The 12,591-nt window shown below is 53.2% G+C and overlaps 1 protein-coding gene across 4 annotated transcripts; it reads right to left on the bottom strand.

Annotated features, from left to right (window-relative positions):
• Nucleotides 1-4,061: 4,061 nt before the first annotated feature.
• On the bottom strand, nt 4,062-12,289 carry POLR3GL (RNA polymerase III subunit G like). 4 transcript variants are annotated; one of them, XM_030542333.1, is made up of 8 exons: nt 12,213-12,289; nt 10,774-10,951; nt 9,437-9,566; nt 8,314-8,382; nt 7,630-7,686; nt 6,980-7,053; nt 6,381-6,494; nt 4,062-5,768 (listed from the first exon to the last, which is right to left on the bottom strand). In XM_030542333.1, exons 2-8 carry the CDS (start codon nt 10,894-10,896, stop codon nt 5,682-5,684), a joined length of 654 nt encoding a protein of 217 aa, XP_030398193.1. In that variant the 5' UTR covers nt 10,897-10,951; nt 12,213-12,289; the 3' UTR covers nt 4,062-5,681. The 4 variants fall into 4 exon arrangements, with proteins under 4 accessions (XP_030398193.1, XP_030398195.1, XP_030398194.1 ...); XM_030542335.1 differs by lacking the exon at nt 12,213-12,289 and adding an exon at nt 11,512-12,158; XM_030542334.1 differs by lacking the exon at nt 12,213-12,289 and adding an exon at nt 11,326-11,490.
• Between the last annotated feature and the right edge of the window lie 302 nt (nt 12,290-12,591).

The raw sequence follows: 12,591 nt of genomic DNA, 5'->3' as shown, positions 1-12,591 counted from the left end.
CAGGCCCGGCTGCAGGGACTTGTTCTCAGCGAGGGAGACAAACAACCCGGGATGAATTTCACACGCATGCTTGGTCCCACAGCCGAGCCTTGGGGTTAGAAGCCAGATCCAGGAGGGCCTGGGTGGGTCTGAATCGCCCCGCACCTCAGTCGTTCCAGCTGGAGCAGACGTACCCGCATGGAACTGTGATCCAGCGAGCACAGTCACCACAGCAGCGTAGGCACACTGGCACTAACGGCTAGCCACCGCGAGCTACTCGGTACTTAGTCAGGCTACGCTGAGCTGGCACTGGAAGTTACATCCCCAAGCGACAAAGATGCGCTCCCAACGCCCGTTCCGGTCCGAGGGAAGACAAGGCAGTTTGCAGCTGTCCCACCAGTTAGCAGGTCGAGTTAAAGACTACAGGGGAACGTAGGTTTTCCCTCTTCCCGCCAACCATGTGACAACAGCAAACTGCCTCGTCTTCCCGCGCATTTTACCTTGAGTTAGGAACACATTGTTATTCCTAAACCTGGTCTACACTTACAAGTTTTGCCTGCATAGATCAGCTGGTTAGTGTGAAAAATACGCTCCTGGAACCACCTGACTCTGCTGGCAACAGCCCCAGCATAAACGCAGCTGCTTTTGATCGGGGAGTTGGTATAAGCGATACCAGCAAGAGCCGAAGATGGATCTCCGCTAGGAGGGTTTGCGACTGGAGGGCCGCCAGGAACACTCCACTGTCAAACCCTCGCGAATGGGCTTACAGAAGAAGCAGACATTGATTGAGACAATCCTCGTCCTGACATGCTTGCAGTCTAGGGCCTGGACTAGACACAAAACTGTCCCACTGTAGCTATTCTGGGATAGTTAAAGGGGTACAACCACCCAGTATAGCTTCTCCCCTTTTCGGGATGGTCTGAGCACCTTTATACTGGTATGACTGCACCCACACTCAGGGGGACTGGGCTGCTTTCACTGTCCCATTAAACTAGACTCAGTAAAGCAGCTCCCCTTTTGCATGGAGACACCCCTGTAAAGAAAGACAGACTGAAGGTGCAAGGGGAAACTGAGGCACAGAGAGGGGGAAGTTGCCCAGGGTCCACAGCACAAGCCAGGAATAGGGTTAGGCATCATTCAAATCCCACTCAGCAGTGGTTGGGGGAAGATCCCACCAGCTTGGACCGCAAAGAACGAGCTGGGCTAGCAACAGACAAATCCTTTTATTCCAACCAACGTGGTTAAAAAGAGACAGTGTTAAAAAGCTGCAACAAGTCAACCAGACTGTGATGCCACCTACCGTCCGAGTCCAGACAACAAAGGCTGCTACTTTAAAAACACCTGGCAGAGCCCGTACCATAAAGGCTTTTTTTCCAACTGGTGTGTTTTGTTTTGTTGTGGACTTTGGTGGGTTTTGCTTTTGCAACTCTGTCGACACCTAACAATATCTATCTCTCTCTCTCTCTCTCTCTCTCACACACACACACACACACACACACCCCTCTGCTTGGACGCAAAGGAGAAGCCTTGCTTTCGAATTTCTCAACGACAGCTTCGCAGAGAGGAATCCACATGATTTCCTCCTATCTCTGGCTGCTGTGCTGTTCTGGGGGCCCGATCTGAAGCCCGGTGAAATCAACGTAACCTTTCAATTGACTTCAAAGGGCTTCAGCTCAGACTTGGCGAGAGTTTAGTCTCTTGGGTGACTCCGTTTTCTTCAAGATTTAGACTCTCATCTCACACCAGATTGATACCTACGTGGCTTCACTGACTCCTGATTTATACCAGAATAAGTAAGCTCAGAATCAGGCCCTGTTATTTCTACTGTCTATACTGCATAGTGCCTATGAGCACTGGAGTCATGGACCAGGTCCCCATGGCACCAGGTGCTGGACAAACACAGAACGAAGAGATAGGCCCTGCCCCAAAGAGCTTCCAATCTAGGTACATTCATTTTATGTCATTTCCATTCCAAACCCATCCCTTTCCCTCCAATTAACCCCAGGGACCCAATTCTGCTCATTTCAACTCCATGGACTTGCACTTATGGCTCCAAAACGAGAATTTGGATCTCAGGGCTCTGGAAATTAATAAAATCCAGAGCGCCTCCCGCTGCCTGATCCTAGCCCCCAAGCTCCCAGTAAAACCAATTTCTTTGGCCCATTTGCAGGAGGGGTGGGAAGCAGCTAACAGGCCCCCTGGCAAGGGCTTCAGTGTTTAAGGCATTGGCCATGGGCTACAGGCTCCTTCAGGAATGACCATCCTAAAGCCACCGGCCCACCCTGCGGAATCAGATGCACAGGGGGTGTCATCTGGGAGGGCTCTGAAGGGAACGAGGGTGAACAATGGCTGGTCTGCCGGGATTCAGTCTAAACCTGGAATGCCCATGCACCATACGCACCCACGCACGTCCCCCGTGCCACACACGCACACACCACACCCACGCATATCCCTGTGCCACACATGCACCACACACACACCATACACACCCACGCATATCCCTGTGCCACACACACACACACCACGGACACGCACACACCATACCCATGCACATCCCCGTGCCACACACACACCAGACACGCATCATACACACCTATGTACATCCCATGCCACACACGCACCAGACATGCACACACCATACACATCCACGCACATCCCCCATGCCACACACGCACCAGACACACATAAACCATACTCACCCATGCACATCCCCGTGCCACACACACACCAGACACGCATCATACACACCTATGCACATCCCATGCCACACACGTACCAGACATGCACACACCATACACATCCACGCACATCCCCCATGCCACACACGCACCACAGACACACACAAACCATACTCACCCATGCACATCCTCGTGCCACGCACACTCACGCATATCCCCATGCCACACACACACACCATGGACATGCACACACCATACACACCCACGCACATCCCCCATGCCACACACTCACCATGGACACGTACATCCGTGTAGACATAGAATCATAAATATCAGGGTTGGAAGGGATCTCAGGAGGTCATCTAGTCCAACCCCCTGCTCAAAGCAGGACCAATTCCAACTAAATCATCCCAGCCAGGGCTTTGGCAAGCCTGACCTTAAAAACCTCTAAGGAAGGAGATTCCATCACCTCCCTAGGTAACCCATTTCAGTGCTTCACCACCCTCTGAGTGAAAAAGTTTTTCCTAATATCCAACCTAAACCTCCCCCACTGCAATTTGAGACCATTACTCCTTGTTCTGTCATCTGCTACCATTGAGAACAGTCTAGAGCCATCCTCTTTGGACCCCCCTTTCAGGTAGTTGAAAGCAGCTATCAAATCTCCCGTCGTTCTTCTCTTCTGCAGACTAAACAATCCCAGTTCCCTCAGCCTCTCCTCATAAGTCATGTGCTCCAGCCCCCTCATCATTTTTGTTGCCCTCCGCTGGACTCTTCCCAATTTTTCCACATCCCTCTTGTAGTGGGGGCCCAAAACTGGACATCTCTGTGCCACACACGCACCAGACATGCACACACCATACACACCCACATACATCCCCCGTGCACACATGCACATCCCGCATGCCACACACACACACCATACACGCATACACCATACACATGTACACACCCATCCCTGTACCACACACACACAGCCATGCACATCCCCCGTGCCACACACCAGAGACACCCACACACCATACACATCCACGGACATCCCCCGTGCCTACTCACTCTCACATCCACATACGTCCCGTGCCACATATGCATGACACACATACATCCCTGCACATCTCCCATGCCCAGGCACCAGACACGCACATCCTCCGTGCCACACACATACCAGAGACGCAAACACATGGAGCACACAACATACAATCGACACATACACAACACAGCTCCCATCCCCAACAAACACCCACCCTTATAAACATGCAAAAACGCCACATGCAGAAACACACAAGGAGCACACAACACACAAACTCAACAAATTCATACGCGAGAATGCCACAAATGCCACAACAAAACACAACACATGTGCAAACACCCCGTATACAAACACAACACACACACACACACACACAATTCTGTGTGCAGAATCTTTCTTTAAAACTCATCCAAATACATTTGGGGGGCATTCACCAGTTTCTTTCAACAGGGGGTTAAACCAAGGGGTTGCCCCTCCTCCAGACACCTGTCCCTGCAGCCTGGCTCAATTCTGGAAGTGGGGGGCTGTAGGGCCTGGGGGTTATAAGCTAGGCAGGATGTGGTAGGGAAGAATACATTACAACCATTCTCAACCACTGAGCAGCATAAAATCATTGTGGGGGAGGGAGACGTTCCCTCGTTCATTAACCCATCTGCTCTAAAATATTTTCTAGTGACAGTAAAAACACCCTCATTTATTAAAACTTTGCAGACTGGGGAGATCCAAGTCACTGATGTGAAGCAGGATGGACCCCATTCTGAGATGAGCCTCAGGAGATGTCAGGACACCAGCCACATGAGAAACCTGTATAGGGCACCTCCAGGATTGGGGCTGGATCCCTCAAAGTCAGCTGGTGACTCCTCAGGGCAAGGGGAGGCAGAGAATCGAGTGGCTGCCCGGGGTCTGAAATGAGTTTAAGATCCTCTGTGAACCACCCCCCAAAAAGACCCGATTCTTCGAGGCCCTGCATCTGGTGTGGTTGTTTACCCCCCATGCAAAACGCTGGTGCAACCTCCCGATTCGCACCCCACCAGGCCGCTCACAGTGGTGCAAAACAGCTGGCTGCACGAGGCGTCAGGCCCTGGAGAATCAGGCCCAGGACTGGGAAGGGATGTGGGTCTAGAGAACAGCTCCATTCATGTTCCCTCTTGGAACTCTACGAGCCTGCTGGTGCAATGAGATTTCCTATTAAAACCCTGGACTAACACACCCACTCCGTGTGCCCAGATCAAACAGCTGGAACGGAGGTCAGTTCCAGATCGCAGGGGGAGACAGGTGGGAGTGAAGCAGGCCGAATGACGGGGAGGTGGGAGTGGGAGCCGCTCACCACTCCCTGCTGGGTTTCAATGCTGGTTTCACCTCCTCCTTCGGGGCAGATGCCGATTAACACAGGACATGACAGTCCCAGGATGGTGGTGTTCTGGTCAGTTTCTCCCGCAGCTGAGCTAGCCGGACCCCCTGGGGTAGCTGGGGGTGCGTGGGTGGGATGTCCGAAGGCAGAGGATGTCTGTCACTCGGACACGCTGGTTATTTCAGCCAGAGTTCAATTCTCTATCCTAGTTCAATTCTCTATCCCTCCCAGCACAAGTTTCCATCCCCCTGCAAGAAGCAGCTGCTGGGAAAATGGATCAAGAGCACCACCTAGGGGTGAAGCGTGAGATCGTCTTCTGGAGGGTTCCAAGGTGAGGACCCATCAGCACCCCCAGCTGGCCCAATCCAAGGGAGGTGGAGGCCAGGCAGGAAGAAAAGGGCCGCATCCCAGCGGCTGATCTGAATCCAAGCCTCCCACTGCGGGGACAGAAATGGTGACCGAGCTGGAGGAAGGATGGGGGTGTCCCCAGCGAGCCCAGACAAGGCCCCTCCTTCCCCCGAGGGATCGGCCGTCAGCACCGTGGCACACCCGTCCGTCCCTGCTGCGGGCAGACGGCTGGGGTCTGCGGCCCCAGGCGTCCGAGCACCATCCACGCCACTCTGGTATCCGAGCAACCCAGCTCCCCTCAGTATATCGCCTCGTCCATGTTGTCATCACTGTCAGCCCCAAACTCCTCCCCGTTGTCGAAGTAGGACATGATGTAATCCGTCTCCTATGGAACCAGAGGGCAAAGGTCAACGGCCCCAGGTGGGCAAGCAATGGCATCTCCCCTGCCGGGAGTGCAGCCGCTGCTGGGTGGGAAGGAGCAGCTGTTTAACAGCGCGCAGCAACGCTGCAGTTTGGGACAGGAAGTGGAAGGGATGGACATGTCCCATGGAAGCCACGAGGACGGGGAGTCAGGGAGGTAGGACGGAACTAGCCGGTCTAGGCCAAGACACTGCAGTACAATGCTGGGGAACAGGACCAGCGACTGGCACATTCGCAGAACAGGCCGTGGCTTCCCCAAGTTGCCCCCGTTCCTCACCCCGCCCTGGAGGGACCTGCGCTAGGGGACAACAAACCGCTCGCTCAGCCTCTCTGCCGAGACTGGAGCCAACTGGGACGATGACGTTTGCAACGTGGACACCTGCCCGCTGGGAACTGGGATCAGACCTGAACAACTCAACCCTTGAGCCAGCTGCTTCCCATGGGAATAAAAGGCCCCGATCCTGCAGTCTCTTGCACAGCCAAAGCTCCCACCACTGAGAGCAACGGATGCAGAAGGGGGTCCAGAGACTTCAGTGACAGAGAGCGTGGCCGGCCGGCCTCTGCAGAGGCGCCTCACCTCTTCGTGCTCCTCCTCGTCATACTCCTCTTCCTCCTCTTCCTTGCCTTCCTCCTCCTCCTCTTTCTCTCCTTCTTCCTCCGATGTCACTTCCTCCTCCTTCTTCTCAAGGGTCTGGGATTTAATAAGAAACAAAAGCCCAGAGGATGATCAAGCAGCAGCAACGCTCCTGTGCCATTCCCTGCATCAAGCCAGGCTGGTGGAGAGCGAACACCGCCCTGGCGTCCCGCTGGCTCCAGCCCACCCTGCAGAGCCGTCAGCTGACAGCCTGACACTTCCCACTTCAGCTCCCCGGTGACCCATGCTGTAATGCAGCTACTTCTGGCCAAATACCCAGAGCACAGCCGGGCACGGACAGCCACCTACAACGTGTATCCTGGGGTACCGCATGCCCCAGTGAGTAATGGCAAGTGTGATGTCCCCGGAGCTGCCCCTCATGGCTACCTGAATAAGTGTGTCACAGAATGGCGGTGGGGGGTGGACGGGGCCAGAGGGGTAGTTCAGCAATCCAGGGTGGAAATAATACCCTTCTGATGCCCAGCAGTGCCGTGGCGCAGAAGGATTCCCCACACAGGAAATCAGAGGGAAACCATTGTTACCTCCAGTTTCTTAATGGCTTCCTCCTTGTCCACCGGGAGCCGCTGTTTGTGCTTGGGGATCAGAATGGTGGTTCCTATCCCAGAGGAAGAGAGGAGGTCAGAACACAGCCAGATAATGGGGCATTCCTGGGGGACAGCATGCGATGGGCAGTGGGAGAGCTAGTTTCATTACCTTCATGCATCACGATAAAGCTGCAGTTGATTGACGTGCTCCAAGCCCTGCCACATGCCACCGGGCCAAGCTCCCATTGCTGGGATAAGGGCTTGGCCTGATGCTGTCACACACACCTCGTTAATTATTGGGCTACATTTCTGGGTTATGTGCGAGGTCACCCTGTTGGGTTTTGGCAGGAGGTAGGGCTATTCTGCTGACTCAGGCTAGAAACCAGACCAGGTGGGGCTCATTGCCTCCAGTTCTGGGCATGAGAGGACCAGAAGGGAGCTAGGAGGAAGCCAGATAGGAGCTCTTGTGGGAACAGCAAGCACAGGCTAAGGATTGTTTGTTTTCTTCTGTTAAGAATAAAATGCAGCCACTATCAAATCTGTGTAGCCTGGTAGATAAGGCACTGGCCAGGCACTCAGGAGCTGTGGTTCTAATCCCTGCTCTGCTGGGTGACCTTGCATCAATCATTATTTTCTTTAATACTCACTCTCCTTCCGGAGCTTTCGAACTCGGATCTTTAGCTCCCGCGGTAAGCGCCGCCAATCTGCAAAGACAAATAAGGAAATCACCACACCGAGTCAGACACATGGTTTGTCTACTCCAATAGCCCATTTCTGAGAGTGGCCAGAACCAGCTACTTCAGAAGGTGCAATCACCCTTGAGTGGACAATGATGGAAGAACAAAAGTTTCTTCCGTCCTACTAGTTAGTGATTGGTCTGTGCCCTGAAGTATGAGGGTTTATAATCTATGTATCTGTGCATCCACACCTGCACTCATCTATCCATTCCCATATACATTTATCTAACTACCTATCATTATTTGTTCTTATTTAGCAATCTGTCTAATGTAACCGTGGATGTTCTTATCCACATAAATGTCTAAACTTCTTTTAACTCCTCTATGCTTTTTATTGTGGCAATATCCTGTGGCACAGAGTACCACAGACTATGTAAAAACATTTCTTTCACCACTTCTTTATGTGCTGCCTTTCAGTTTCACTGGATCTCCTGTCCCCTGCCATATTGTTGTGTCTCTGGTGTTGTTATAAAGGTGATAAATCTAGCTGTGTCTTTTGCAATTCTCCACAGCTGTGAATCACAGTTTTCCCGGAATAAAACTCTGAAGAGAAAGGTGAGCAAGGGTTAGACTGTAAAATATTCCCATGCATACCTGGGTTCCAATCAATAGCATTATCAATGGGGCCGGACATCTGATATTTATCCGAGTAGCGCTCAACATCTGAAAAGAAACATACAAACAGAGGTCAAAACTGCAGTTTTATAATAAGCATATAAATGGGCTTGAATTCTCAGGGCATGCCTATACTACCCGCCCGATTGGCGGGCAGCCATCGATCCAGCAGGGATCATCATGTCTAGTCTAGACACGATAAATCGACCCCTGAGCCCTCTTCCCTCGACTCCTGTACTCCAGCACTGTGAGAAGCACAGGCAGAGTTGATGGGGGAGTGGAAGCAGCTGACTCACGGCGAAGATACCACGGTAAGTCCAGCTAAGTACGTCGACTTCAGCTACGTTATTCACGTAGCTGAAGTTGCATAACTTAGATCAATCCTTCCTCCCTCCGTGTAGACCAGGGCTTAGTTAAACTCAAACCTTGTCTACACATTTAACTAACCCAGTGTAGTAAAGCCATACAACCCCTGTAGTGTGGACACAATATAAAATGCTTATACCAGTACAGCTATACCAGAATAAACTAGCCCAGTAGAAGGCACCTTTATACCGATAAAACTGCATCCGCACTAGGAGTTGCACTGATATAATGATATTGGCAAAAAAAAATCACATCACTGCCCAACAGAGTTATACCAGTATAAGTTTTAAGCACAGACCAGGTTTAAGCCCCTTTATACCAATCTGGAAGCATAAAGGGGCTTTAAAATGGGTATAACTTATATTTAAGGCTGCTTTATGCTTGCTGACTGGTATAATAATAAAAAAAAACCTACTGCTTATCACCAGTAGGTCCATTTTACATATGGGGAAACTGAGGCACACAGCAGGGAAGTGAGTTGCCCACAGTAACCCAGCAGGTCAGTGAAGGAGCTAGGAATAGAACCCAGGGCTCATCTGTCCTAGCCATGCGCACCAGCCACTGGGTCCCACCGCCTCATGTGTAAAAGGACTTTAGCATCACTGAAATTCAGGCCCAGTATTTTCATTTGCATTAAGCTGCCTAAAGTACTTTTTTTTCTTTTTTTTTTTTTTAGGGGGGGAAACAAAACCAGTTAAAATGTTGGTCCTAAATCAACTGGAGCTGCCCCTGGTACCTTTCTTGGGGGCGGCCGGCTTGACATAATATGGCAGATTCTTCATGGCTCCCCTCAGCTCTTGCTTCAGTGCCAGCATGTATTCCACCTCCTCACCGGTCTGCAGAGGGACTGGCTTGTACTCCATGGGCTACAGAGACAGGACGGGAGAGAAGCAAGTATCAGCTCAAAGCTGGGGCTGCCAAGCTGATGATACATACACAGGGGTCCAGCATCATGAGAGAAGGGGCCCAGCTGTGAAATCCAGACCTGGATTTCAAACCCCTTAAAGTTGGGGGAGGGAGTTAGGATCCAGGGCTTTGGTTTGAGCGCAGCTCTGATGTATAAACATACTCATGTGTATGTACCTTTGTGTGTGTATGTGTGTACATACATAGGTGTAAGTGTATGTCTGTGTATAGAGATGTATGCATGGGTGTGTGTATGTACATACATATGCATGGCTATCTATGTATATACGTACACGTGGGTGCACGTGTGTGTACATACGTAGGCACGGGTGTGAATAGGTACGTACATACGGATGGGTGTGCCTGTACACATGCATTGGTGTGTGCATCTGTATGTGAGTGTAGGCACAGATGCGTGTGTTTGTGTATACAGATGTGAGGGGGGTGGGGCTATGGAGATTTTATGGAGTGCGCTTCAGCAGTGGTTTTCAACCAGAGGTCCGGGGTCCCCTGTGGGGAGGTGCGAGGTTTCAGGGGCTCTGCCAAGCAGGGCTGGAATTAGACCAGTTGGGGCCAAAGGCAGAAAGCCAAAGCCCCAGTGCATGGGGCTGAAGCCGGTGACCCAAGGCCCGCCACCCGAAGCCTGAGCAACTTAGCATCGCAGAGTTCCCGGTGGCGTAGGGCCCTGGGCAACAGCCCTGCTTGCTACCCCCGAACGCTGGCCCTGGCTCTTATATGTAGAAAAACAGTAGTTGTGAGCCAGGCAGTTTGTATAGCATGTTGGGGGGCTCAGAAGGAAAAAGGTTGAGAACCCCTGATCTACAGCCTGGATTCACTTAAATTCCAGGCTGGCAGCAACCAGAAGCTGCTCCCTCCTGATGGCTGGGGAAGAGCCATGAGTTGGTGGGTCTCAGCTCCTAGGACACACTTCCACATTCCCCTTTGGCACCAGTCGGCCGCCTTGCTAGCAGGGGGCTGAAAGGCCAAATAGACTCCCCCCAGGTCAAGAGAAGGGCACCGGTAGGGCAGCATGCGGGGGACGTTTGTTCCGCTGCTCTCCCTGCTCTGTGCACAGGGGCCTCCTTGCCCCAGTGCTGCCAATCCAGCACCTTTCACCCATGCCACAGTGACTGTGTGTTTAACGGGACCCCGACGCGACAGACTCACAGGGAAGAGTGGTGAGGGCTGGAGGGTGGATGGGGGCAGCGAGTCACCTTTCCCAATGCCCACAGCTTCCACGTTGAAGGTCATCTGGCTCCGACCCCTCCCTCTGCCTCCTCTTCCAGCCATGGCTCCCTCTGCGAGAAGAGGTGGACATAGAGCTGGGATCCAACACAGCCGAGACCTGCACAGGGGATAGGAGAGCCTTTTCTGATCCTCAAGAACCTAGAGAATGGCATCTTCCCAAAGCCACCGTCCCAGAAGGCCTTGGGACAGAGCTCCACGCTAGGAACACCCTGCACTTAATAACATGAGAGCCACCTCGCTTGGAGGAAGTTAGTTTAATCTCAGCACCTCAAAAAGCTTCAACTGATTTATTCTGTACACCTCTAGAGCGGTGCTTGACCCTAGTTTGGGGATGGAGACTCAGACAGCCATGGGGAAATAAGGCCTTAAACCCAGATCTCCCGTAGCCTAGAACAGTATGCTAGCCACTGCTCTATGCTCCTTCCAACACTAATAGGGAAACACACCTTCCATTTTGTCGGGTTTACTCACCCTTCTGCTGCTTGGCCTACAACTCACTGCAACCATCCTCTTAACATCTAGCAGCATGTTAAGGGGGGTTAAACAGTGTCCAACCTGTGCATCAGCCAACCACACAAGTTGCCCTGATGTGGTACAGAACAAGGGTGCGCAATCCGGGACCCAGGGCTGAGAACTGAGGGTGGATGAGGCACGAACCAGAGTACGTGGAGCTGGATTCATAAATCAGCACGTATGGTATCTAGGGTAGAGCTCAAGCTGAGGGTGCATGGCGCTCAATGAATGGCTCCTACCAGACAGTGCAAGCCCAGTGCTCCAGCAGCTCAGTAAGTAACACAGGGCCCAGAGTGTGTGTGAGACAGGGCTCAGAACTGACAGTATGTGGTGCAGGGTCGGGGTCCTATGGTACACAGTGCCAGGCCCCAGGCTGCACAATGCACGCTACAGGAGCTGCAGTGCAGGACAGCGGGTGCAGTGCCAGGCCCCAGGCTGCACAATGCACGGTACAGGAGCTGCAGTGCCAGGCCCCAGGAGCTGCAGTGCAGGACAGCGAGTGCAGTGCCAGGCCCCAGGCTGCACAATGCACGGTACAGGAGCTGCAGTGCAGGACAGCGAGTGCAGTGCCAGGCCCCAGGCTGCACAATGCACGGTACAGGAGCTGCAGAGCAGGACCCAGTGCCCAGCAGGACACCGGGCCAGGCCCCATGCCGAGGACGCAGGGCTCGGGCGCGAGGCCAGGCCCAGTGCGCACCGGACCAAGGCCAAGCAGGGCTCGATGCTCATTAAAATGCTCCCGGGCCCGGGGAAGGGGTGTGTGGGGGCGGGGCGCTGCCAGCCGCTCCCCGCCTCCCATTGGGCCGCCGCGGACCGGACCGGACCGGACCGAATCGGCGCTTTACCCGGGCCGCCTAACAGAGTCCGGCTCGCGCCGCCCTCCCCGACGACTCCACGTGGGTTCCGCCCGGAAGCGACTCGGATACACAACGTTCCGAAGGGGCGTGGCCCAAAGGCGGCCGCTCAGTGGTGCGCGCCGCGGCCAATCAAGGGGCGGAGCCTGAGACTTTCGCTGGAGAGAGACAAAGGAGCTGAAGATGGATAAGGAAGAAAGAAGGAGGGAGGGATGGACGGACGAGAAGAAAGAAAGAAAGAAAAGATGGATGGGGAAAATGGATGGATGAGAAAGAGAGACAAGGGGGAGAGAAGTGTAGGGGGGTGTGGAAGGAGCAAAGAAGGTGGAGCAGAGCCCTGCACAGTCCAGGAGGGTCTTCAAGCCCCCAG

This window comes from Gopherus evgoodei, chromosome 24, assembly GCF_007399415.2.
Source record: "Gopherus evgoodei ecotype Sinaloan lineage chromosome 24, rGopEvg1_v1.p, whole genome shotgun sequence".
NCBI lineage: Eukaryota > Metazoa > Chordata > Testudines > Testudinidae > Gopherus > Gopherus evgoodei.
The sequence above is the reverse complement of the archived record's forward strand: the minus strand, read 5'-3'. Positions and strand labels throughout refer to the sequence as shown.

Bases quoted from the DNA above. Each gene is read 5' to 3' on its own strand.
- POLR3GL (XM_030542333.1), bottom strand. From the start codon at position 10,896: ATGGCTGGAAGAGGAGGCAGAGGGAGGGGTCGGAGCCAGATGACCTTC. The intron at 9,567-10,773 runs GTGAGTCTGTCG...CTGTCTCTGTAG, and splicing joins AGCCCTCACCACTCTTCCCT to CCCATGGAGTACAAGCCAGT. The intron at 7,054-7,629 runs GTGAGTATTAAA...CCTCTGGGATAG, and splicing joins TCGAAAGCTCCGGAAGGAGA to GAACCACCATTCTGATCCCC.